The 26557-nt window shown below is 44.2% G+C and overlaps 2 protein-coding genes across 5 annotated transcripts in view; both read left to right on the forward strand.

The window, feature by feature from the left end:
- Window positions 1-11375, forward strand: part of TRPM7 (transient receptor potential cation channel subfamily M member 7) — a 69780-nt gene extending 58405 nt beyond the window's left edge. For 2 of the 3 annotated variants that reach the window (XM_087704237.1, XM_087704239.1), the window contains exons 29-40: window positions 516-603; window positions 1479-1549; window positions 3063-3100; window positions 4235-4260; window positions 4712-4762; window positions 4853-4918; window positions 5827-6110; window positions 6992-7074; window positions 7843-8048; window positions 8706-8757; window positions 8840-8946; window positions 10878-11374. In XM_087704237.1, the coding sequence (XP_087560363.1) occupies window positions 516-603; window positions 1479-1549; window positions 3063-3100; window positions 4235-4260; window positions 4712-4762; window positions 4853-4918; window positions 5827-6110; window positions 6992-7074; window positions 7843-8048; window positions 8706-8757; window positions 8840-8946; window positions 10878-11008 (1203 nt within the window). In that variant the 3' untranslated portion in view covers window positions 11009-11374. Of the gene's footprint in view, window positions 1-515; window positions 604-1478; window positions 1550-3062; window positions 3101-4234; window positions 4261-4711; window positions 4763-4852; window positions 4919-5826; window positions 6111-6991; window positions 7075-7842; window positions 8049-8705; window positions 8758-8839; window positions 8947-10877 lie in introns of all 3 variants that reach the window. The other variant, XM_087704238.1, reaches the window with a different exon arrangement.
- Window positions 11376-13738: 2363 nt separating this feature from the next.
- USP50 (ubiquitin specific peptidase 50) lies at window positions 13739-25678 on the forward strand. 2 transcript variants are annotated; one of them, XM_087704241.1, is made up of 7 exons: window positions 13739-13845; window positions 16076-16276; window positions 17664-17859; window positions 19247-19453; window positions 20186-20328; window positions 23194-23326; window positions 25238-25678. In XM_087704241.1, the coding sequence occupies exons 1-7, from the start codon at window positions 13796-13798 to the stop codon at window positions 25427-25429; spliced, it is 1122 nt and encodes a 373-aa protein (XP_087560367.1). In that variant the 5' UTR covers window positions 13739-13795; the 3' UTR covers window positions 25430-25678. The 2 variants fall into 2 exon arrangements, with proteins under 2 accessions (XP_087560367.1, XP_087560366.1); XM_087704240.1 differs by lacking the exon at window positions 13739-13845 and adding an exon at window positions 13962-14262.
- The last annotated feature ends 879 nt before the right edge of the window (window positions 25679-26557 follow it).

The following is a 26557-nucleotide window of genomic DNA, read 5'->3' on the forward strand; positions in this document are numbered from 1 at the left end:
GAAATACGAACTGTTGTCTGCTACGACAACCACTCCCCTTTCCTTCTATTTAGTCAGGGAGGGACTATTCAGCATTCACGTGTGCTTTGCTTCTCGAGTCGACTCCTTGTCCTCCGTTGTTCACTTCTCCTAACTTCTCTGCGCATACGGGCATCTGGAACAGGCCCCAGCTGTTCTTCCTCCTCACTCATATCAGCCTCCAAAGGCAGCTGTCTTTCCGATGGCTTGGAAATGTCAAGACGGTCCTGGCTCTGTCTCAGAGCATCCATCGGAGCCTTCCCCAGGCTCCAGAACTGGCCCACGTTCCTCCCCAACCTCCTCATTGTCCGAGTCTGGCGGGCCACACCAGCATTGCTCATATTTCATTTCTGAGAATATGGGCGGAGAATGATAGGAATTGCTGCAGGTTGGGAGAAGCTGACATAATTGCAATTAAAGAATAGCACCTACCAAGAGGTGCACCACATTAGTAGAATGATGATGGTGACTAGCATTATTTTCTTTTTAATGTGCAGGTCAGCAGTAATACAGAAGGTCCTCTAAGACATGTTAGTTCATGTGAAGGCTTCAGTGACTATTATAGAGCTGCACGATCAGAGCAAAGTAAGTATTAACACAAATGTTTTCATTTTTATTTGGTGTATTCTATAAAGTGCTGCAAATATAGACTAATACTTTCACTACAAAGAGCTGTGATTGTGCAGTGGTTAGAGTGCAGTACTGCAGGCTACTTCTGCTGACTGCCAGCAGTTGGCAGTTCAAATCTCACCAGGCTCAAGGTTGATTCATCCTTCCATCCTTCCGAGGTGGGTAAAATGAGGACCCAGATTGTTGGGGGCAAGAGGCTGACTCTGTAAACCACTTAGAGAGGACTGTAAAGCGGTATATAAGTGCTATTGCTGTCGCCCGTCTGTCCTTCCCTTCCTTCCCTCTGCCTATTGCCAGTAGTTCGAATCTCACCAGGCTCAAGGTTGACTCAGCCTTCCATCCTGCCGTAAACTGCTTAGAGAGGGCTGTAAAGCACTGTAAAGCGGTATATAAGTGCTATTGCTGTTGTCCGTCTGTCCCTCCTTCCCTTCCCTTCCCTCCCTCTGCCCACTGCCAGTAGTTTGAATCTCACCAGGCTCAAGGTTGACTAAGCCTTCCATCCTACCGAAGTGGGTAAAATGAGGACCCAGATTGTTGGGGGCAAGAGACTGACTCAGTAAACCTCTTAGAGAGGGCTGTAAAGCCCTGTGAAGCGGTATATAAGTCTAAGTGCTATTGCTATTAAAAACCTGAAGAATTGTTTTCTGAGATACTCTACCACCCCAGTAAGCTAACAAACCATAGATAATGTCGTCAAGGATTTCATACTGAGTTTTGTACTTGGATCAATGGAATTTTTAGCTAAATGTTATCATCCAATGGTAGATGATCAATCCATCAAAAACAATCAGTTGACTTCAGATCCTAATTGCAAGGTCCTTTTTTTTTAGCTCACAATAAGAGCAGAAGAGCCTCTACTGAGGATAATCACCAGGTGGACTCCAAGGCAGCCTTGCTCACAGTGAGTAAAAACACAATGCAAATTGTTGTGCGTTTTTCATAAAAACCTAAAACAGCAGAACCCAAGAATCCAAAAGTAAAACTTTTTAAGTTACTGACAGAAAGTAACATATGACAAATTTCAGTATTCTCTGCCAAATACATGCTGTCGCCCACGGTGTTGACACGGTGTTCAACATGGTGGATATGTCACCTCTCAAAGTGCCTTTTCAAATGTGCCGGGAATTTTTGTACCTCTCTGGCTGTCGGGGAAAGATCAAACGGGAAAAAAAGCATTGAGTAGAATATTGACAGGCCCCATTGGTATGGTGATTGTTGACACTTTCACTTAAGCGTTGGAATATCAATGGAAAGTTGATAGCAGCATCACAGAGATAATCCATCAGCTCTATCCTTCCATTAAACTCATTTATTTATTATTATTTATTTATTATTAAAATTTATATGCTGCCCAATTCCGAAGGACTCCGGGCGGCTTATAAAGAAAGAAGAGAAGAAGAAAAAATAAGTAAAAAAATAAGAAAAAGACCGTTTAAAACACAACACATGCATTCGTTCTAATTGGGGCTGGACCTCAACAATGAGGTCAACAGCCCCAGGCCTGCCGTAACAGCCAGGTTTTAACAGCTTTTCTGAAGGCCATGAGAGTGGGTAAGGTCCGGATCTCTGGGGGTAGCTGATTCCAAAGGGCCGGAGCAGCCACAGAGAAGGCTCTCCTCCCAGGACCTGCCTGCCGACATTGTCTGGCTGACGGCATATGAAGGAGGCCCAATCTGTGGGATCTTACCGGCCCCTGGGAGGTACTCATGCTTTAAGAGTAGCATGAGGAAGTCTAGCATTCGTTACAGTATGGCAGGGTTGTCAAGCTCAAGGCCCGGGGGCCCATGGGGTGTTTAGATTTGGCCCGTGGGGCTATCCTGAAAGCATCAAAGGAGTGGCCCATGGTGCCTCTGCCAGCGAAAACAGAGCTTGGCAGGGCTGTAAGTGTCCGTTTTCACTGACAGAAAGTTGCAGGAGGTGATCACAGCTGAAAACGGAGCTGGGGAGCCTGTTTTCTCTGGCGAATGCTCGGTCCACCACAGGCGCCCCTGTCACGAGTAATGTCGAGCTGGCCACGCCCACCCTGGCCACAGCCATTCCCCCCCCCCTGCCCCGGTCAAACATCGGCCCTCAATGAAATTGAGTTTGACACCCCTGTAGTTTGGAGATAACCTTGAAGAAGAAAAGCAGTTACTCAACAGCTTTTGCATTCTTTTATTCTTGAGTATCGTCTCTGTATTCCTTATAAAAGAACTTGGGGGGGGGTAGACAATTGGGTATAGTGGAAATCGTCGCATTGATCTGCCATTTTGAGCAATTTAAAAGATTTTTCTTGGATCAATGAAACAGCTTTAGAGAAACCTAACATGATAGATCTCACAACGAGAACATGATAACTGTATCATGGTTTGACATCAAACCCAGCAATTAACCTCTGTTTCACCGGCTCCTTTCTGGTTTTCCTTCCTTTCCAGGATTGGTTGCAAGGTCGAACTTCCTACAGGAATGAAATGTAAGTGAACCATTAAAACATCCCGTACGGAGCATTAAAACATTATCTTTTATGCCTTTGGTTATCTCCAGAGACCAGTAACTCTGCCATTGCTTGAGGCTACCTTGATTTGATGTATAAGAATTCCTACAGGAAAGAGTGCAAATGAGGAAGCATGAGAAAATATAGCTTTGACTATAATATTTCATTTGCCAGATTATGTTAATAGGCATGAAGGTAGCAGTAACCGTAAATTACATTTTAGTTGAAGCCCTATATCAGGGATGGCGAACCTTTTAGACACTGAGCGCCCAAACTGCGCATGCGCATGCCCAAACTGGAAGGGGTGTGTGTGCGTGAACATGTGCATTTGCGGACTGGCGCACATGCACAGCATAGACTTGAGGGCCACAGCATCCCAACACCGGCAGCATAGCAGGAAGTAAGATCTTTTTTCTTTTGTGAGCTTCTGTTTCGTCGTTTGTAGGGAAACAGAAGCTCACAAAAGAAGCGCCATGGAGATCTGATGGGGGGGGGGAACGGCACGGGTGCCAGCAGAAAGGGTTCGCCATCCTAGCCCTATGTTCTTTAATTGGTTGGTTGGATTTATAGCTTACATTACATGGTAGTACTCCTATACAGACATTCAATGTTTTAGGACGGGGGTCAGCAAACTGCGGCTCTGGAGCCACATGTTGCTCTTTCTTCCCTCTGCTGCGGCTCCGTCACCGGTTGGCGCCACAATTTTGAGAGAAGCTTCCGGTGGGGAGGGGAGAGAGAAGCACAGTGCGCCAAGAGAAGACTCTATGGCAAGGGGAGGGTTTTCCAGTTGTCTCCACAATTGATAGGGCTTTCAGTTATGACAAGTAGAGGGAAAAGTATGCTACGCTAGGAGGAGACTCTATGGTGAGGGAACTGAATTTCCGGTGAGCTCCAGAATTGAACAGGGGGCTTCCGGTTAGGACCTTTGTGGCTCCCAGTGTTTTCTTTTCTGTGGGAAACGGGTCCAAATGGCTCTTTGAGTGTTTAAGTTTGCCAACCCCTGTTCTAGGATACTCTTCCTGAGGAATTTTTCTGTTCCTTTACAATGAGAGCACTAAAATCCAAGAAATGTAAATATCTCTAAAGTTTTAATGGTGTCTCTGTTACTTGTAGGTCTTCTGAGGAAGATGCACTGAATGGTAAGTTATTGCTTACAGAGTACCGTTAGTTTCCGTCTTGGTAGTAACTTTTCTTGAATTCAATACATCATTCAGCTTTAACTGCAGACAAAAGTGTCTCAGTAGAAATGTCGGTGGATATTTTAGTACCTTAGCTCTTCAAAAAGAAAATTTCTTTTTGTTCTCATCCAGGATAAGCCAAGATGGGGTTGTCCTGTTTATGTTGAGGTTTTAATTCTCCTCAGTGTTTTCAAAATCACAGGTTTTTAATGCAATAATTTTGATGTTATGTTTATAACTTGTTAGAGTTTGATGAAACTTCACTTGAAAAGCTTCATTTTTTGCATTGCTGTAAATGTGAGGGCTTATTTTAGTGCATGCACTCAAAAGTCCAATTGGGCTTATTATCCGGCAAGATATTTTCAGGGAAACAGGGTAGGATGTTATTTACTTATTTCTTTCTTTATTTTAGGCATAGCTTCCCCTTTCAAGCCCATTATGGATACCACCTACTACTATTCAGGTCAGTCTCTAACCTCCTAAAAATGAAATAATTTTTTTTAAAGCACTATAATCCTTAATCTACAACAGATTGCCTTGCCTTTCTCTACAGCTGTGGAGAGAAATAATTTGATGAGGTTATCACAAAGCATCCCATTCACCCCGGTGCCTCCAAGAGGTATGAATTTTTATTTATGTATTTCAAGTTTTTCTAGATGACCTTTCATTGTGTCAAAACAGACCTGGTAGGCATACAATAATTTTATATAATATACCATTTAACACGCAAGAAAACAAATAAGACCCTAAAAATCAGGCAACCCTGATATAAAAGAGCAAATAGAATATCAGCAGATTAAAGGATTAAGCAAACTAAAATGTTCAAAGTGCTTGAGTAAGTAAAATTTGTCTTCACTGGGTACCAAAAAGATTCTAACAGTGATTAGAATTGTTCTAAAAACCAGAATTTTTATCTCTTTTATATAATCAATTTCTGATAAAAAGAACACTTTGTTTATTGTATTTTACTATGAAATTTGAACAAGATAGATGAACGCCATATCTTCTTCCTTTCCTTCCTCCCTTTTTGCACTCGCTGATTCTTAACTAGAGTTTTGAGCGATAGGAGATGGAAGATCTCAAAGCAAATGTTATAATATAAGGTTGAGTTCATTAATTTATATTTGGTAGTTACTCATCCGGTCAAGATGAATCAGATTTTGGTTTTTCTCAAGCAAGATTCATCTTGGATAGGTTAGTCACTGATATAAAGTGTCATTACATTACATTAATATTCTGAGCCACAGTGGTTAGGATGCAGTACTGCAGGCTCCTTCTGCTTCCTGCCGGCTGCCTGCAATTTAGCAGTTCGAATCTCACCAGGCTCAAGGTTGACTCAGCCTTCCATCCTTCCGAGTTCAGTAAAATGAGGACTCAGATTGTTGGGGATGATATACTGACTTTGTAAATTGCTTAGAGAGGGCTGTAAAACAACTCTAAAGCGGTATATAAGTCTAAGTGCTATTTCTAGTGCGATTCGCTAATCCTCACCTGTCTTTTTTTTACTTTATTCTGGTGACATCATAGGAGAGCCAGTCACTGTGTATCGTCTGGAGGAAAGCTCTCCCAACATTTTGAACAACAGCATGTCTTCCTGGTCTCAGCTGGGCCTCTGTGCCAAAATCGAATTCTTAAGCAAGGAAGAGATGGGAGGAGGTTTGCGACGAGCCCTGAAGGTGGCCTGCACTTGGTCCGAGTACGATATTCTGAAATCAGGTCACCTTTACATCATCAAATCATTTCTCCCCGAAGTTGTCAATACCTGGTCAAGCATTTACAAAGAAGACACAGTGTTACACCTTTGCTTGAGAGTAAGTTGTACTTTTGCTCAGAAGGGACAGATTCTTACAGTACCACAGAAACAAAAGCAAATACTTACCGTATTTTTCGGAGTATAAGACGCACCAAGGTTTTGAAGAGGCAAATTTTAGAAAAAAGGTTTTGCACTCTGCAGACTTCCCAAAAACGGCCCATTTCTCGCAAAAACAGGCTCATTTTTTGTAAAAAAAAAAAAGGGGGGGGCATGCATAGCCTTTAGGAGGCTTATAGAGTGCTCCTGCCCCTTTTTGCTCATTTCTGCCCTCCCCACCCCCCAGGAACACTCTGAGAGCCTCTTACAGGCTCTGCATGGCCATTTTGGTGAAGGGGGTGGGGTTTCGGGAGGCAAAAAATGCTGTATTCAGTGTATAAGACGCACCCAGATTTTCAATCTCTCTTTTGAGGGAAAAAGGTGCGTCTTATACTCCGAAAAATACAATACAAAATTTTCTTTTTTGTTACTTCCTTCTCCTCCTTCCTGCCAAAGGTGCCCAATTCTCCTCTGCTAAACATTGCATACGCTTCAGTGGAGTCAGCCTATATCCCTGATACAGGTACATGCCAGTTACCAACCGTCCAAATATTGAGCAGGTGTCCAGTCACTGTTTTCAATGCCGTTGTAACTTTGAACGGTCCCTAAACAGATGGTTGTAAGTCGAGGACTGCCTATCTTACAGGATGGTTCTAGAATTTTTTTCCCCCCAAATTGTAGTTGCTTTCAAGGCTGCAATGACAAGCGTAGCTTAGCGGTGCCATCACACACCGATGTGCATATTATATATACATTACACAAATACGTGGCACAGAAAGTCCTTGTTAAAAGTTTAAATATAGTTGGAAGTTTTTACAAAAATGTATTTCTTATTGCGCCTAGGAAATTCAGCAGCAGCGGGCTGCACAGAAGCTGACTTTCGCCTTCAATCAGATGAAGCCCAAATCAATTCCATACTCTCCGAGGTAAACCTTACGATGCCTTCTCAATGTTAAAAGCTCTCCTGTTTTCATTTCTGGACCAAATTACCCACGTGGTATGTGGGTTTCCTTTATCTGTGTGACAGAGGCTGTGGATTTAATGCTTCCTTTCTAGATGTAGAAAATTGATTACTTGGGTGCAGAAAACAGTACACCACACTGATCTACAATAATGGCTGCTGCTAGCTGTTGCGTGTGTGTGCACAAACAGAAGAACAGATTTCTATAAAAAATTTACCCAAACAACTATTTTAATATTCCTGGATCTTAAACAAATAATGTATTAAGGAGGATTTGGATGTGTGAACACCCCCTTCTTTTTAGTGTGTGTATGGAGGGGTGCGGGGAAGGGACATGGTGGCTGAGTGGTTAAGACACTGAGCTTGTTGATCAAAAAGGTCGGCAGTTCAAATCCCTAGCGCTGTGTAATGGAGTGAGCTCCCATTACTTGTCCCAGCTTCTGCCAACCTAGCAGTTCAAAAGCAGGTAAAAAATGCAAGTAGAAAAATAGGAACCACCTTTGATGGGAAGGGAACAGTGTTCCATGCACCTTCGGCATTGAGTCATGACGGCCACATGACCACGGAGACGTGTTCGGACAGTGCTGGCTCTTTGGCTTTGAAACGGAGATGAGAACCCCCGCCCCTAGAATTGGGAATGACTAGCACATATGTATGAGGGGAACGTTCACCTTTACCTTTATGAGTGGGAAATGAGCTTCTGTCTCAACTGCTTACAATGTTTCGCCCCAAGGTTCTTGGAAGTGTTCCTCTTGTATTGCCACTCAGCCGGGCAGTGGTTTGCGGTTGAAGAATGCATGACTGGCGAATTCAGGAAGTACAACAACAACAACGGAGACGAAATCATTCCCACCAACATGCTAGAGGAGGTCATGCTGGCTTTCAGCCATTGGACGTACGAATACACACGGGGAGAGCTGTTGGTGCTTGATCTGCAAGGTAAGTGGAGATTTGTTCCCTGTAGCTTTGTGTACAGAAAGACCGTGCTCTTCCAACAGTCAACAGCTCAGTTTAGTTCCTTCTCATTTCATTAAATAGAACTTTTCTCCTTCATTTCTTCCTCTTTATTGTTATTTTTAAAATATATATATATCTTCAAATCTTTTAAACCATCATAATTATCTTGGGTATTCTGGCTGGTTCCTGCTTCATGGCAGCCATTTTGACTGCTGCTGCTCCTCGCCTCCTTCATTTCTTCCTCTTTATTATTTTTTTTAAAAAAAATATCTTCAAAACTTTTAAACCATCATAAATATCTTGGGTATTCTGGCTGGTTCCTGCTTCGTGGCAGCCATTTTGACTGCCGCTGCTCCTCGCCTCCATTTTTGCGAAAAACGGCCTGTTTTCCACCCATTTTTCGCAGAAATGGGAGCGTTTTTGCCTTCCCCCAGCCCTGCTGAAGCCTGCAGAATGCTCCTTGGCGCCTGGGAGGACAAAAACTACTTTTTCTTACTTACCTCTTCGAAATCTTGGTGTGTCTTATACCCCGGTGCGTCTTATAGTCTGAAAAATACAGGTAGGCCTCATTGGCTGACCTTGTTACCATGTCTCTGCCAGTTCATGAATATTCTGACACTTTTGCTCTCTCTTGTGAAGGTGTTGGAGAAAACCTGACCGACCCTTCTGTAATAAAAGCTGAAGAAAAAAGGTAACTATTGTTTTTCCTAGGAGGCAAAAAGTCCACGGGTGCATGTAAAGAATTTTGAAAGAAAACCTGTTTTGTTTCTAAGGTCAAGCGACATGGTATTTGGTCCTGCCAACTTGGGAGAAGATGCCATTAAGAATTTCAGAGCTAAGCATCACTGCAACTCCTGCTGTAGGAAACTTAAGCTTCCAGGTAAACCAGACACTCTTCTTTAAGGACAGGAACGTCTCCCTCATTGCTTCTTTTTTCATATAGAAAAGAAACGTAAGTCCTCCAGGGTTACTGTTAGTCTCTGAGTGAGGGTAGGGTAGAACGGAGCTCATTTTCATCATTATGAGCCGCGGTGGCGCAGTGGTTAGAATGCAGTACTGCAGGCTACTTCTGCTGGCTGCCTGCATTGTCAGTTCAAATCTCACCAGGCTCAAGATAGACTCAGCCTTCCTTCCTTCCAAGGTGGTTCAAATGAGGATCCAGATTGTTGAGGGAAATGCTGACTCTGTAAACTGCTTAGAGCACTGTGTAAAAGCACTGTGAAGCGGTATATAAGTCTAAGTGCTATTGCTATGTCATGGTTTCCTGTAGCGTAATCCATAACATTGAGATTAAAAAAAAAGGGAGCTCCCAAAAACCCCATCCAAAATCTCAAGGATACCTCTTGCCTTGGCATCACTGTCTTCTCCATTGTGACCCTCAAAGTATCATGTTTTCGGTGTGGCTCCTGGCTACAGATAAGTTGATCTCTCCTGCTTTCATACCAAAGCTGAATTCTTGCTGACAAATTTGGCCCTCTCACAACAGGCCCAAAATAGCAATAGCACTTAGTCTTATATACTACTTCATACTGGTTTATAGCCCTCTCTAAGCGGTTTACAGGATCAGCCTATTGCCCCCAACAATTTGGGTCCTCATTTGACCGAGTTTGGAAAGATGGAAGGCTGAGTGAACCTTGAATAGAATAGAATAGAATAGAATTTTATTATTTGTATGCCACCCTTCTCCGGGAGGACTCAGGGCGGCGAACAATTCAAGGGGGGAAAAAAGGGGAACATAAAAAACAAAATACAAATAATAAAAGTAAACAACAGTCGCACAACCATACATGTCGAGAGGGGAGGGAACCCATCACCCCCAGGCCTGCCGGCAAAGCCAGGTTTTGACGGCTTTTTGGAAGGCCTGGAGAGAGGTGAGGGTCCGAATCCCTGCGGGGAGTTCATTCCAGCCTGATGAGAATCGAACTGTGGGCAGTCAGCAGAATTAGGCTTCAATACTGTATCCTAATCACTGCGTCACCACGGCTCCAAACCAAAGCTAGCAGCCATGCCTGTAGTTTTGTTTGTTTTTGATGTCTTGCCTCTCTTATAAGATTAAGTGCTTGATAGGCAATCTGGCATGGAGAATCAGTTCAAGTGTAGCATTGCTGTTCTGGAATTAAATGTCCAGAGTGTGTTGCTAGTGGCCTACAGATTTCTTTTAATTTTCATAGTTTAGGCTCCTTCCCTTCTTTTCCCCCCTCCTGGACTTGGCTCTCTGTTTTTATCTACGGAGATTCTCCGTCATCCAGGACATGGTTGTCCCAAAAGTGCTTTTTTTCAAGAGGCAGCTGGAGTTCCTTGTTTTTCTTTTGAAGATGTTTTGCTTCTCATCCAAGAAGCTTCTTCAGCTCTGACTGGATGGTGGGGAAATGGAAGGATTTATACTCCTTGCAGACAGCTGGTCATTTGCATCCTTTTTAGAGAGTCGTTGAGGCCACTTGGAGGTTTCTCTGCATCCTCAGGGTCACCTGAGTAGTGTAAATGATTCCCGTAGTTTGACGCTTTTGGGGGAAATCCATTCATACTCCCACACCCTTCGAAGGGGATTCATCCCAAAGTGCATGGCTAAAAGTCTATGGAGCTTCTCAGTCATCCAGAGCATGGTTGTCCCAAAGGATGCAAATGACCAGCTCTCTGCAAGGAAGTATAAATCCTTCCATTCCCCCACTATCCAGTCAGAGTTGAAGAAGCTTCCTGGATGAGAAGCGAAATGCCTTCAAAGAAAAACCGGAAAGTCCAGTTGCCTCTTGGGGGAAAAAAAGCACCTTTGGGACTCCTTTTTTTTTTTTTTTAATTGACCTTCTTTTGCAGATTTGAAAAGAAACGACTACACACCTGATAAAATCCTGCTGCCTCAAGAAGATTCTCCAGAGCTGACTATTCAGCCCGGGAGCTGCACCAAAGAATCTAACTCAACTGGTTCCAGACACTTGATGCTGTAACGTGACACCCTGGCTTTTTACCAAACAGTTTGCAACCGCCAGTCAGGTGCCGGTGCCCTGCTTCCTCCCTCGGTCAGCTCTGACCCTGGAGCCTGAGCCGTAGAGTTTAGGGAGGGCTTCTTGTGAAATACAGGGCAGAGGAGGAGCTGGCAATCTCTCGATTTATTCTTCCAAGTTCCTTTTTTCCAAGGTGGAATCGAATTAAGTATTTATGAAGTAGCTTTTTTTTCTTTTAAAAAAAGAAGCATTTTAGCAGAAGGAATAAACTCTCCCATTTTATTACCTTATTGTGGTCTACGGAGGGGCTGTCCCTCTCTCTCTCTCTCTCTCTCTCTCTCTCTCTCTCTCTCTCTCTCTCTCTCTCTCTCTCTCTCCCTCCCTCCCTCCCTCCCTCCCTCCCTCCCTCCCTCCCTCCCTCCCTCCCTCTCCCTCTCCCTCTCCCTCTCCCTCCCTCCCTCTCTCCCTCTCCCTCTCCCTCTCTCCCCCGCACCCTTCTCGGCCCTTTCATGCTGTAGTGCAATATGTGTCCATGACCAAATGACATTTTGGCTTCCAGTGGTCCTAAGACAGAAGGTGTTCTGGGTTATTGACAGCTGGCTTCTGTCAATCCGATCAGAGAAATGGGAGAGAGAAAGCTGCCACACACGAAGACCCCCTACCCCATTGCCAAAGGGTCTTTCGACACGCCTCAGGAGCTCCGGTAGATGCTCTCTGGACACTGTGCCATGTATGTTTTTTATGTGGCTGAGTGGGGACGGGCTGCTCCTAAGAATATCGATCTTTGGGCCAGTAAGGTTGGAGCTACAAGGGGTGCAAACCTTTGAGCTACAATGGGGTGTGAACTTCTGCTTCCTTCTCTCCTCCTCCCCCCTCCCCACGACCCAACGTTCAATGGCCTTGTCTCCTGCATCAGGATTCACCCGCAGAAATGTGGAGCCAGTTCGCGTGGGATGGATTGCGTGTAATGAATCCCCCCGCTCCTCCCATTTTTTTTAAAACAATCAAACCAATATACATTTCAATTTTATTAAGGCACTGTTCTACGAGTAGGAAAAAAGTATTAGCGAGATTTGGAAACAGAGTGGGGGTTAATCACAGTGGTAGAGGAGAAGATAGCATAGGATCTGGTTTGGGATAAGAAGTTGTCTTTGTGAAGTGAACACAGGTGTTCTAGAAAACCTACTGGCTGCTTCATTCACGTTGCCTTCCAAAGATCATCTCAGCCTGTACATGGAGCCTGAATGTACACATGGAATTTTAGGACTTTCCCCAATGTTATCCTCCGCAGTGTGCTGGGAAAGATCCAAAATCTCAGACAATGCAAACCAAGAGTCTTCATGGGGACTTCTTGCTATATCCGTGTCGTCCCAGCTTCCAGTGGGAACCAACTTGACACTTAGAGGTCTTGCAAGTGAGAACCAGCAGTGCCTGGCAAGTTTTGATATATTGGAAGAGAGAGAATGTGTGTGTGTGTGTGTGTGTATTCTGGTTCCCCCACAATCTAGGTGACATCCCAAAAGAGCCCTTCAGTTGTGTTTAATACTCTGTGAGAATGCATCGTTTATGTTTTATCTATGGCAGTGTTTCTCAACCTTGGCAACTTGAAGATGTCTGGACCTCAACTCCCAGAATTCTGGGAGTTGAAGTCCAGACATCTTCAAGTTGCCAAGGTTGAGAAACACTGATCTATGGGACTTATTTAAAAGAGAGAAAAAAAAATAGGATTGAATTTACATTATGTATTGTACGGGAGATTGCAATGCAACTTTATGCCAATAAAATGTAATTTACCTGTCCAAATTTGTTGAAAATTCAACAAGAACCTCTTTGTCCAATTAAAGTTTCATGCTGCAAAGGTTTTTTGTTTTTGTTTTGTTAAATAGGTACTAATTGTAATTTTTAATTAAAAGGCATCATAACGCTTAGTAATTCTTTTTTTAAAAAAATTTGTAGTGTATCTTATAGATACAGACATTAAGGCACGAACACAATAGCTGTTTATATGGTGGTTTATGTCGCTGGGGGAGGAAATAAAGTGTATTAAAGCTATTAAACTGTATACATTTTATATATCAATAAATCTTTAAACAATCCCAAATAAATTTATTCTTGTTTAGACTGCTGACCTCTTTCCTTATTTGCACGGCCTGATAAATGGGAATGGAAAATAAATTTTATTGATTTGGGAAATTGTTTGGGCTCTATAATCCTTAGGTAAAGGTAAACGTTCCCCTCGCACATATGTGCTAGTCGTTCCGGACTCTAGGGGGCAGTGCTCATCTCTGTTTCCAAGCCAAAGAGCCAGCGCTGTTCGACGACGTCTCTGTGGGCGTGTAGCTGAGATGACTAAACACCGAAGGCGTATGGAACGCTGTTACCCCCTCACCAAAAGTGGTTTCCTTATTTTCCTAGCGCATTTTTCGAACTGCTGAGTTGGCAGAAGCTGGGACAAGTAACGGGAGCTCACTCTGTTACGCGGCACTAAGGATTCGAACTGTAATCCCTAGTGGCATATAATAAGGGCATTCATGGCAGATTAGTGAAAACCGCTAAAAGTTTCAAGGTACAGAGCGTAACCAAGAAGCCAGGGCAACAACCCCCAAGAAAGTTTTTTCGTTCTGCTTTCTTGACAAATCAATAAACCATTTCTACTAATTGAGGAACAAGGAGTGGCTTAAAGTTGTCCACGTTGTTTGCTAAAGTTCTGCCCTGCTATAAATCCCAAAGTAAAGTAAACGCCCGCTTAGGAGAACACTGTTTAGAAGAAGTTGCCGGAAGGAGAAAGCCATGTCGATGAAGTTTTGGGGATCGATGGAACCAATCTGTCTCTGGTTCAGGTATGCCACGCGTGAGATAAATCCAGCTCTTGGGAAGCAATTGACTAGAATTGTGAATTAGGATTCCGGAATCACTGGGTGTTGTATTTTGTTAGAAATATCCCAATGGCATTGCCTAGCAACAAGGTAAGAGGATATTTATGATGCCAGAAGAATCCATATTGAACACCAGGAAGAAGTGCAAATAAGCCAAAGGGACAAACCCTTATATTTGGGGGGAGCCCTCCTGAATTGCGAGTAAGATGAAACCATCCGATTGCACCAGAAACCCCCACAACCAAGCATCAACATGAAGAGGAGGTGGTAACTTGGCTCCCCTGAAACTTGAATTCAAGCATTGCTTTGCCTCCTTGCAAGCCAGCTGATGGCTTCCAGGTCAACAAATATGCCAGAAGAATTCAATATATATTATCTTCTGTGAGTTTTTTGTTCGGTTTTTAGTTAAGGACTATAGTGACTAGGAGGTGAAGGGTATCAGCGGTGGGTTTCACATTTCGTTGCCACCGGTTCGCAGGCGCGGGCGCCCCTTCTGCACATGCGCCCAGCGTTGCTCACACGCCCCCTTTCTGTGTATGCGCCCGGCCTTCTGTCCTTGTGCTTTGATCACACGCACGACATCCGGGCATACGCCCGGCCTCAAAAACGTGCCTAAATAGGACAGCATAGAGGCAGGGTGAGTGGCCGGCCCACACACCATTTCCGCTACTGGTTTGGGCGAACCAGTCTGAACCGGCAGTAGACCACCTCTGAAGGGTATAGAGAAATCGTACCTTTGGGGTTTTGGGGGGAGATAGATCTGGAGATGAACAATTGCAGGAATTGGGTATGTCTAATCTAAGAAAGAGTTGGTCAGATGTTAGTACTCTCAATATTTCATTTGTCACAGAGAAAATCCTATTCTCCAGAGCACCTAAAGGCAGGACAAGAAGTAACAGATGGAAACTTATTAAGGAAAGATCCAACTAAGAATTGAGAAATTTTCTGACCGAACAATTGATCAGTGAAGGGCTTCCTTCCAGAAGTTGTGGATGCTCCATTACTGGAGGTTTTCAAGGAGAGATTGGACAGCTATTTGTCCAGAATGGTAGAGGGCCTGCTGCTTGAGCAGGGGTTTGGACTAGAAGACCTCCAAGGTCCCTTCCAACTCTGTTAATGCTGTATTCTAATGTTGACTCCTAGATCCCCAACACTGGAAGTCTTTAAGAAGATGTTGGATAGCCATTTGACTGAGACGGTATAGGGTTTCCTGCCTAGGCAGGGGTTGGACTAGAAGACCTCCAAGGTCCCTTCCAACTCTGCTATTGTATTGTATTGTATTGTACTACATAAATCAGACAGATTTTGCACTGTTTCCCATAAGTTATGAAGGTGAACTGAAAATGTTTTAACAAGTTGGTGTGGTAGGAAAATTAAAATACAGGTAGGCAAGCTAGCATTATTAGGCAATGTCTACTATATAGTTAAGTGGCTCAGTGGCTAAGATGCTGAGCTTGTCGATCAGATAGGTTGGCAGTTCGATGGTTCAAATCCCTAGCACCGCGTAACGGAGGGAGCTTCCATTACTTAACCCATCTTCTGCCAACCTAGCAGCTCGAAAGCACATAAAAAATGCAAGTAGAAAAATAGGGACCACCTTTGGTGGGAAGGTAACAGCCTTCCGTGCGCCTTCGGCTTTTAGTCATGCTGGCCACATGACCACGGAGACGTCTTTGGACAGCGCTGGCTCTTAGGCTTTGAAACGGAGATGAGCACCGCCCTCTAGAGTTGGGAACAACTAGCACATATGTGTAAGAGGAACCTTTACCTTTACTGTATAGTTTGTGAATTGATATGATCTAGGAAAAGTCTGTTGTTTATATAATATAGTCCTCCACCCCTAAATGATAATAATCCTAGTTCAGTTTGAGCAGCTTTGAACATGTTTGACTTCATCTCCATCTGGCTCATTTAATTCTCATGTGCTTATTGTATCAACCGAGCAACTTCCTCGTCCTATATTCAGTCCCTTGTTGTCTAGGAGACTGATTAATTCATACACACTCTTGTAAATAGAAGATTTTATTCCTGTTAGGATTCGAGCCAAAAACAGTACTTGTTTTGACAATTGGTTGGCTATCTAGGAAATGCATTAATTTATAGAAATTGGAATGGAAACTCTTGTAAATAAATATTTTTGTTCACGCTGGGACTCAAAAACTCCTTTGACGATTGTTTGGCTTTGGAAACACAGCAAGGGTGCCTTTCCCTGGCAGACTTCGGAGGAGTCTATGGATGTATCCAGAGATGACACAAACCCACAATACCAAGGACTTACCGGCCTGCGTAATTTAGGCAACACATGTTATATGAATGCTGTAATTCAGTGCCTGTGCAGTGTATCCCCGTTGGTGGAATATTTCCTCTCTGGAAAATATGTAGCCTCGTTAGACAAGTAAGTGGATTGCTATGTTATGCAAGAATGTTCTTTGGGAAATTGCTCTTTAATATTAGGCTAAAGATAATTTCTATTTCCCCGAAGCCACAAAGTTCCATAAGAACTATCGTATTTTTCGGAGTATAAGACCCCACCTACCCTGCCTAAAAGAAGGTGAAAATTTGGGTATGTCTTATACACCGAATGTAGCTCTGTCCACCCGCCGGCCCCCACACTTTGGCCTCTGCTTCCCAGCAATTTGCCTCCTTGCGCCAAACAGCAAACAGCTTTAAGTTTCAGCTTCAGCACAGCCAGATTAGCACAAGCAGCTGATTGTTGGTTGGGTCGGCCTCCCAATCATCAGCTGTTTCATGGTGCAGAGATTGACATTGCCTATTACTGCCTCTGCGTGCCCCATTTTCGGCCTCTGCATCCCATTTTTGGGCTCTATGTGCCCTGTTTTTGGCCTCCGCAGGGTTCTTAGATATGGCCCATGTCAGTGGTGGGTTTCAAAAATTGTTCGAACCTACTCGGTGGGTGTGGCCTCTTTTGTGGGAGTGGCTTGCCTCCCATGTGACCAGATGGGAGTGGCCTGCCACCCATGTGACCGGATATGAAGATGCCGACGACACTTGTCAGAACCACCTTAAATTACCTCACACACAGCACCGGCATGCATAAGAATAGGATGTAAACTTGTTTTTTAAAAGGCATCTTTGGTTTGCGTTAAAACAACTTCAACACACGCAATGTTCTCATTGCACCACAAACGCAGTAGTCATCCTTACCTTTCACAGAGGCACTGAGTTTTATAAATATGAGCATGATATGTAGAATAATCATATCCAAGGACCAGTGGTGGGTTTCAAAAATTTTTGGAACCTCTTCTGTAGGTGTGGCCTGCTTTCCGGGTCCACTGGTGGAACCTCTTCTAACCGGTTTGGTAGATTTGACGAACCGGTTCTACCGAATAGGTGCGAACTGGTAGGAACCCACCTCTGGCCCGTGTGGCCGTCCTGGAATCAGCGAAGGAACGGCCCATTGTGCTTCTACCAGCAAAAACAGAGCCTGGGTGGGTTGTGCGTTCCCCCTGCCCTGAGCTTCGTTTTTGCTGGCAGAGTGCCCAGGCCACCACAAGCTGGCCATGCCCCCCCCCAACCCCTCCAAGGTCAAACACAACCCTGACGCGGCCCTCAATAAAATTGAGTTTGACACCCCTGGTCTAGACAGTCACTTATTTGAAATAACTGCTTGAGCAGGGGGGCTGGACGAGAAGACCTCTGAGGTCCCTTCCAGCTCATTCATTCTATTGTTCTATACTGCTGGTGACGATGAGCCAAGATTTGACCCTGCAGAGTACCAATAATCTTCTCATGTTCTTATTATATGCTACCTCTTCTCTAAGGGAGAATGGAGAGATTGCAACCGCCTTTGCCTACCTGATGAATGATATGTGGCTTGGGGACTTTGACTGCGTCTCTCCCGAGGTCTTTAGATTGGTGATTGGTGAGCGATACCCTGCTTTCATCAAGAAAACCCAGCAGGACGCTCAAGAGTTTCTGATATACGTCTTGAATGAACTACATGAAGCTCTCAAAAAGGTACAGAGTGTTCATTATTTATGAATAGCAATAGCAGTTAGACTTATATACCGCTTCATAGGGCTTTCAGCCCTCTCTAAGCGGTTTACAGAGTCAGCATATCGCCTCCACAGTCTGGCTCCTCATTTTACCCACCTCGGAAGGATGGAAGGCTGAGTCAACCCTGAGCCGTGAGATTTGAACCGCTGAACTGCAGATAACAGTCAACTGAAGTGGCTGCAGTACTGAACTCTAACCACTGCGCCACCTCGGCTCAGTGAAGCTAGGTCAGTTGACTTCTGTGCCTAATGCAGGCTTAGAACTCAGGTTTTCCCACTCCTAGTCCAGCGGTGGGATCCACTTACCTTCCCTACCAGTTCGCAAAGGTGAGCACATGCACAGAAGGTTGCGCATTACGTTGGGGTGGGTGGGCGGAGCCTCTTGCAGCTGCCGCTACCAGTTTGCCCGAACTGGAGAGAACGGGCTGAATCCCACCTCTGTCCCAGTCCATGGCTTTTAGCTGAAGACATTATGAAATTATAATGGTGAATCTGAAATAGCAATAGCAACAGCAATAGCAGTTAGACTTATATACCGCTTCATAGGGCTTTCAGCCCTCTCTAAGCGGTTTACAGAATCAGCATATTGCCCCCACAGTCTGGGTCCTCATTTCACCCACCTCGGAAGGATGGAAGGCTGAGTCAACCTTGAGCCGGTGAGATTAGAACCGCTGAACTGCAGATAACAGTCAGCTGAAGTGGCCTGCAGTACTGCACCCTAACCACTGCGCCACCTTGGCTCATATGTATTATAAATGTACATGTATTAAATGAAATGTATTATTGCAGTTTTTTTTAAAAAAAAAAACTATGGATTTGGGAATGAAAACATAAAATGCTCAGCTTTGAATTGGGGCAGTAGCAAGTAAGAAATTATAGGAGAAATAGAAGAAGCTGGGGGCAGAGTTAAAAAAGGGATCAGCCTAGAATCTCTACATAGCCACAAATGAACTAGGTCCAACCCCTTTAGAATTCTATTGGCCCTTATCTAGCTCCAAGCACTCGCTAACCAGTAGTTGAGAAGATTCCTATGCATATCCCAAAGGGACTGTTTCGAGAGGCAACTGGACTTTCTGTTTTTTCTTCGAAGATGTTTCGCTTCTCATCCAAGATGCTTCTTCAGCCCTGGCTGGAGAGTGGGGAAATGGAAGGATTTACCTCCAGTTGTCTCTTGAAAAGGCACCTTTGGGACAGCCATGACCTGGATGGTTGAGAGACTCCATAGACATTCCTGTGAATAGGCATGAGTCGCAGTAAATCGGCTTAATTGAAACTTCATGGGTCGACCTGCTCTTTCGCCCCTGATGGAAATCATCTGACTTATCGTGGCTCCTTTCTCTCTTCTGCAGACGAATAAGAAAAAAAACCAGGGAAGCTCATCAACTGCTTGGGAATCCAGGAGTTGCCTTAGCGAATGCTCCATTATCACCCGACTTTTCGAAGGACATCTTAGCTATGATATCATGTGTTTGGAATGCCAAACCACTACTTACAAAACGGAGATCTTCACTGTGCTCTCTCTGCCGATACCTTATGAATCGGAATGCTCGCTCGAGGTATGGGCTCTTCTCTAAGGGTTGTGGCCCACCAGCAGCCAGAGAGCTGACAGTGAGGAGGATGGAGAGGAGCATGGGCCAGTCCTGGAGGCTGGGGAAGGCTCGGATGAGGGCTCTGCATCAGAGGCAGAGACGGGGCCGAGGACCTCTGTCAGTGATCACAGGTGCCTCCGGAGCTAGACAGCGGTGAGGCAGAGGCACAGCTGGAGCCAGTGTGCGCATGCGCAGAGCTGCCAGAAGAAAAGAACAACTCAGAAATCAGGGTAGACTTGGGAGTAAAGTCACAGGTGGAAGGTGATTGGCCCCTCCCACAGGAAATAAAAGAGGAGTGAAAGGGGAGGGGGCTTTTGCAGGAAACCATTCGTTTGTTCGTTCAATTGGTTTCAGGAGTGTGAAGATCTGTCCGTGAGTCTCAGAGACTCTCTGCCCAGAGTCTTTCCTTGCACCGCACCTCATTTGGAAAATATTTACTTTCCAAGCTAGATAAGGTCTGTGGTCATAAATATTCCTTTGAAGGACTGTTTGCCAAGCCTTGCTGCATGTGAACGAAAGGAATTCACCTTCGTTTAATAAAAGGGGTTTGGTCGGGACCAGGACTCTGCCTCGTGCTCTTTGGGGAAGCCTAGGTCAGAACACCAGGGATGAAAACCATGTTAAAAAAAAAAAAGCACATAATCCCTGTAATTAATTACGCCTCTTTTCCAAACTTCTTTTCTTCTCCTTCTTCTTCAGGAATGCCTTGATTGCTTCTTTCAGCAGGACGTGTTGACCTGGAACAACCAGATCAACTGCTCCTGCTGTGGGATAAAAACGGACGCAGCAGTGAAAGCCAGCATAGCCAAGGCCCCCAAGATGGTCATCTTCCACTTAAAGAGGTTAGGCGCATTTTTCTTCATGGGTTGAACTTGCACCACCTCCATTCTGCTATAGTCAACTGCTGACAGATTTGATTTTGATTTTATTTTATTATATTTATATGCCGCCCTTTTCCCCCAAAGGGGACTCAGGGCGGCTCACAATTCAAATCAGGGAAGGGGGGTACAGACAAAAAATAAAAGACGAAACATAACAATACATAATTTAAAAACACACAACAGTCATACCATTCGAGATGGGGGCAACAGCTCTTTAGCCCCAGGCCTGTCGGAACAGCCAGGTTTTAACGGCTTTGCGGAAGGCCTGGAGGGTGGTGAGGGTTCGAATCTCCACGGGGAGTTCGTTCCAGAGGGTCGGAGCAGCCACAGGTAGTCGCCAGTCGGCATTGGCCGGCAGATGAAATTTGGAGGAGGCCTAATCTGTGGGATCTAATCGGTCTAGTGGAGGTGATTGGCAGCAGGCGGTCTCTCAAGTACCCAGGTCCAATACCATGAAGGGCTTTATAAGATGCCGAAAGGAAGGGGTGTTTCAGAGTTTGACCAGTTAGGGAGTTGTTGACAATCGAACAGAACAGAAATTGAATCTCATCGAATCAGGGGGGAAAAAAAAAGGCAGATGAAGGGAAGATTTCTGTACTTAAAAGAATAGCAGAATTGGAGGAGACCCTGGAGGTCTTCTATTCTAACCCTCTGCCCAAGTAGGAGACCCTATACCAGTGATGGCAAACCTTTTCAGCATCGAGTGACCCAACTGGAATGTGTGTTTGGGTGTGTCGGAGCGCCAGAAACCCGAAGGCTAGTTGGCCAGTGCGCATGTGCGCGCCGCCACCTGGTCTGTGGGTTTTCAGTGTGCACATGTGTGTCAGCCAGCTGGCCAGAGCGCTGGAAACCAGAAGAGCAGCTGGCAACGGCACACGTGCCCATAGAGAGGGCTCTGCCAGCCACCATGCATGCCATAGGTTCACCATCCTAGCCCTCTACCATTTCAGATGAATGGTTGCCGAATCTGTTCTTGGACACCATTTTTTCTTGGACACCAATCTCTTCTTGGACACTGCACACCAGCACAACTAGACACAAGGAGAGTTTTTCCCCCCGAAGGCCATCACTGCTTAACAACTAATTCTCACAACACTGTCAAATAATTTACTAAGACTGTGTTATTACTATTAGTCTTCTCTTCCTTCCTAGTATCTATCTCTCCCAACTTATGACTATAATTATGTTGCTTGTATCTTTAAATTTATATTGTTTTTATTTGTTTGCTAGTAAAATTTGATAGCTTATTAGTAACCTTGACTACCACTAAGTGTTGTGTCTTTTTATTCCTGATGAATGTATTTTATTCTCCTTATGAACACCGAGAGCATCCGCTCCAAAGACAAATTTCCTGGTGTGTCCAATCAGACTTGGCCAATAAAGTATTCTATTCTATTCTATTCTATTCTATTCTATTCTATTCTATTCTATCCCATCCCATCCTTATGATTCTTGATGAATGAATTCTATTTTATTTTTCTTTATGTACCCTGAGAGCATCTGCACCAAAGACAAATTTCATGTGTGTCCAATCACACTTGGCCAATAAAGAATTCTATTCTATTCTATTCTATTCTATTCTATTCTATTCTATTCTATTCCACTCCATTCCACTCCACTCCATTCCACTCCGTTCTGCATTTCTATTCTATTCTATTCTATTCCATCCCATCCCATCCTATTCTTATGATTCTTGATGAATGCATTCTATTTTATTTTTCTTTATATACATTGAGAGCATCTGCACCAAAGACTAATTCCTTGTGTGTCCAATCACACTTGGCCAATAAAGAATTCTATTCTATTCTATTCCACTCCACTCCGTTCTGCATTTCTATTCTATTCTATTCTATTCCATCCCATCCCATCCCATCCTATTCTTATGATTCTTGATGAAGGCATTCTATTTTATTTTTCTTTATGTACACTGAGAGCATCTGCACCAAAGACAAAGTCCTCGTGTGTCCAATCACACTTGGCCAATAAAGAATTCTATTCTATTCTATTCTATTCTATTCTATTCTATTCTATTCTATTCTATTCTATTCCACTCCATTCCACTCCACTCCACTCCACTCCGTTCTGCATTTCTATTCTATTCTATTCCATCCCATCCCATCCCATCCTATTCTTATGATTCTTGATGAATGAATTCTATTTTATTTTTCTTTATGTACACTGAGAGCATCTGCACCAAAGACAAAGTCCTCGTGTGTCCAATCACACTTGGCCAATAAAGAATTCTATTCTATTCTATTCTATTCTATTCTATTCTATTCTATTCTATTCTATTCCACTCCACTCCGTTCTGCATTTCTATTCTATTCTATTCTATTCTATTCTATTCCATCTCATCCCATCCCATCCCATCCCATCCCATCCCATCCCATCCCATCCCATCCTATTCTTATGATTCTTGATGAATGCATTCTATTTTATTTTTCTTTATGTACACTGAGAGCATCTGCACCAAAGACAAAGTCCTCGTGTGTCCAATCACACTTGGCCAATAAAGAATTCTATTCTATTCTTTAAAACCTCCAGAGATGGAGCATCCATTTTGATATCTTTTCCACTGTATTTTCTTTGAGTGGTTAGGAGCTGATAAAAAAAATGATTCAAATTTCTCATGTACATAAACCCAGTGTTTTTCCTTAATTTCTTTTCTGCACTCAGTTATGAAATATATTAAAAGAGAACTAGATGCTAGTCTGGTCTATTTCTATCCACTTCTTCCATTATAAATATGCCTCTAAACAACATACCAAGATGACTCAAAAACAATTTCTGTTTGTACTATTGATAAAGATCATACTTCCTTTTCAGATTTGATTGTCAAGGCAGTTACAAAAAGAAACTTAAAACCGACATCTACTATCCTTTAAATAACCTGGATTTGTCTCCTTATATATATCCACTTTTTCGGAAAAACCCCAAATACAACTTATTTGCTGTCGTGGTAAGTGATTCTAGCATTCTTCCAGGATGACATTTCAGTTTTCTGTATGCAAGAATGTTCACTCCCTAAAAAATAATAAAAACGGGATAAGAATGAATGAATAGACAGTAAGAAAATGGAGTTCAGTAAAATAATTTTATTCTGTAACTAGAAAGGATGAACGTATGATGCTATTGTATGAGGAGCTAGATTTTCAGCAAGCTTTGCCAATTGATGCAATCAAGAACAAATCTGGTAGAGATTATTAAAAAAAAGATAATAACATTATTATGCTCTCCAAATTACAGCTGTAGGGTTCAGATGAACTAAACTCTCCAAGATGTTTACAATTAGGTTTTGTTCAGGATCTCTCTCTTATTGGAGAAAAAAATAGAAGTAGGTGGGTGGGTGAAGGGCAGTGGTGGGTTTCAATTTTTTTTGGAACCTACTCTGTGGGTGTGGCCTCCTTTGTGGGAGTGGCTTGCTGGCCATGTGATCTGGTGGGAGTGGCTTGCAGGCCTCTCTCTCTCTCTCTCTCTCTCCCCTTCCTTTTGTCTCTGTCCCTTTTTTCTTTTTTTCTTTCATCTCTCTCTCACTTTCTTTCTTTCTTTCTTTCTTTCTTTCTTTCTTTCTTTCTCTCTCTCTCTCTCTCTCTCTCTCTCTCTCTCTCTCTCTCTCTCTCTCTCTCTCTCTCTCTCTCTCTCTCTCTCTCTCTCTCTCTCTCTCTCTCTCTCTCTCTCTCTCTCTCTCTCTCTGTATCAGTCTGTCTGTCTCTCTGTGTGTGTGTCATTAGGGCAGAGAACCGGTTGTTAAATTATTTGAATCCCACCACTGGGTGGGATTCAGCTGCTTCAGGCAAACTGGATCCTAATTTTGCATCCAGTTTGCCGAACCAGTTGTTGCATGGACCGGCTGGCCACGCCCATCCCTCCCCTTCCTGGAGTCTCCATGCGGCCTGTTCATCATGCCAGGTAAATACAGGGCCCATGTGGAGGCTCTGGGAGGGCGAAAAAAGTGCCTACCGGAGCGGAGGGCCTCTGGAACCCCGGGGAGGCTGTTTTTGCCCTCCTGGAGGCTCGAGGAAAAACTCTAGAGTCTGGAAATGCTGAAAAACAGGCCTATCAGAAGTTCTGGCGGTCCGGAAACAGGCCTGTTGAATCCAGGGGAGGCTCAAGGAAAGCCTCTGGAGCCTGGGGAGGGTGAAAACACCCCCCCCCCCATGAGGAAGCTGAGTGGGCTACGGCCCCATGGCCACGCCCACCCAGCAACCGGGCAGAGAACCGTTTGCCAAACATTTTCAATCCCACCCCTGAACTATAGTTAATCTTAAATTTGGTTCTGAATTAGGGTGTATCTTACTGCACAACTAATATATGCAGGTCGATTTACAACCACAATTGACCCCCAAATTTCTGTTGTTAAGTGAGACATTGGTTAAGTGAGTTTTATGACCTTTCTTGCCACAGTTAAGGGAATCACTGCAGTTGATAAATTAGTGTCTGTGGTTGTGAGTTCGATCCTCGGTAGACGCAGATATTTCTCTCTCTGGGCACAATGAGAATATATCTGACGAACAGAACTCCGCATTGGCAACAGGAAGGGCATCCAGCCATTAAAACACTTTGCTAGCTCCCTTTAGTTGCCCAGGCATCCCCCTGCAAGGGATTATGGGGTTGTTAAATGACGAGGATTGCATCCTTGAATGATCATTAAATGAACTATTGTGGAGAACTACCAGTATATGTTGAAGAATGGACACTGTTAGGACTGGGGAGTCGGAAACAAACCTCCACGTTTGTTATCGATTCTCAGAGCCACTTCGCTCCAAAAATTACAGGGGTTATTATTAAACTGAGACCCATACGTTGTCCCCGAGTGGCTTGTATGAAGTGCTTTCTTGGTAAACATGAAATGTGTTGCTCTTGTTTGCAGAACCATTTTGGAGATCTGGATGGTGGCCATTATACTGCCTTCTGCAGACACACTCTCAGCCAGAACTGGTACAACTTCGACGATTCCCAGATCAACGAGATCCCAGAATCCTCCGTGCAGACGTCTGCCGCCTACCTTCTGTTTTATAGCAGCCAAGCTTTCTCTGCGCCCGTCAAGAACCAGAATGTGTAGGAGAACCAAGTCGTAGGTTCCGGGAGCCACATTGAATTGGCCCACGCTTTGGTTGCCGTTCAGGAACAACTGCATTTTCCCCCACCCCACCCCCACCCCTCTACGTGTCTTTGGATTGTACTGACGGAGTGACGTAGAAGCTGGCCCTTCCAAGCCACTTTCTTTCAGTGAAAAGAACGCTACTCGGCAAGCCTTACGCAGAACATTGACACAACACCTGCAGTTAAATAAACTCTTCTTGGACAGCCAGGGTTGAATGTTGATTATTACTGCAGCATCCACGGAGAACTAGATGCCTCCTCCTTATCACTCTGAACGGATTATACCTTGCCGAGGGAAGCTCATAAAAGTTTGGCAGTCTTCCGATTGGAAAAAAAAAAGGTGTACTGTTTAATAACTTGCAACCACGTCCCCTCAAAAAGCATTCCCAGAGCAAACGTTAGTTAAGAAAGGGTAACCCCCCCCCCAAATAAATGCTTCTTTAAATGCAATATTCCAACAATCTTGGACTCTGCATTTGCTCTCATCTAGTCTTGTTGTTGTTAGTTGCGAAGTTGTGTCTGACCCATTGCGACCCCGTGGACAACCTTCGTCCAAGTCTTCCTCTCTCATCCTCTTAAGTCCATTTAAGCTCACACTGACTGCTTGGGTGACTCCATCCAGCCACCTCATTCTCAGTCGTCCCCTTTTTCTTTTGCCCTCCATCGTTCCCAGCATGAGGCTCTTCTCCCGTGAGTTCTTCCTTCTCATTAGGTGGCCAAAGTACTTGAGTTTCCTCTTCAGGATCTGGCCTTCTAAAGAGCAGTCAGAGTTGATCTCCTCTAGGACTGACTGGTTTGATCGCCTTGCAGTCCAAGGGACTCGCAGGAGTCTTCCCCAGCGCCATGGCTCAAAAGCCTCAATTCTTTGGCGCTCAGCCTTTCTTATGGACCAACTTTCACAGCCATGCTTTGGAACTGGGAAAACCATAGCTTTGCCTAGACACACTTTTATTGGCAGGGTGATGTCTCTGCTGTTTAGTATGCTGTCTAGATTTGCCATAGCTTTCCTCCCCAGGAACTAGCGTATTTTCTAATCTACCCTTCTCATCTAGTTTACCCTTCCTGAAATAATCTACATTTATTAAAC

The sequence above is a fragment of the Thamnophis sirtalis genome, unplaced genomic scaffold (assembly GCF_051295495.1).
Source record: "Thamnophis sirtalis isolate CommonGarterSnake01/CBP01778 unplaced genomic scaffold, rThaSir2_p1.2 scaffold_2, whole genome shotgun sequence".
Lineage (NCBI taxonomy): Eukaryota > Metazoa > Chordata > Lepidosauria > Squamata > Natricidae > Thamnophis > Thamnophis sirtalis.

What these genes read in the sequence shown, in the direction of transcription:
- USP50 (XM_087704240.1), top strand. Translation starts at nt 14,210, where the DNA reads ATGGCTTCCAGGTCAACAAATATGCCAGAAGAATTCAATATATATTAT. An exon ending in TTCAATATATATTATCTTCT is followed by an intron (nt 14,263 to 16,075) that starts GTGAGTTTTTTG and finishes TTGGAAACACAG; the next exon opens with CAAGGGTGCCTTTCCCTGGC. An exon ending in ACAACTTATTTGCTGTCGTG is followed by an intron (nt 23,327 to 25,237) that starts GTAAGTGATTCT and finishes TCTTGTTTGCAG; the next exon opens with AACCATTTTGGAGATCTGGA.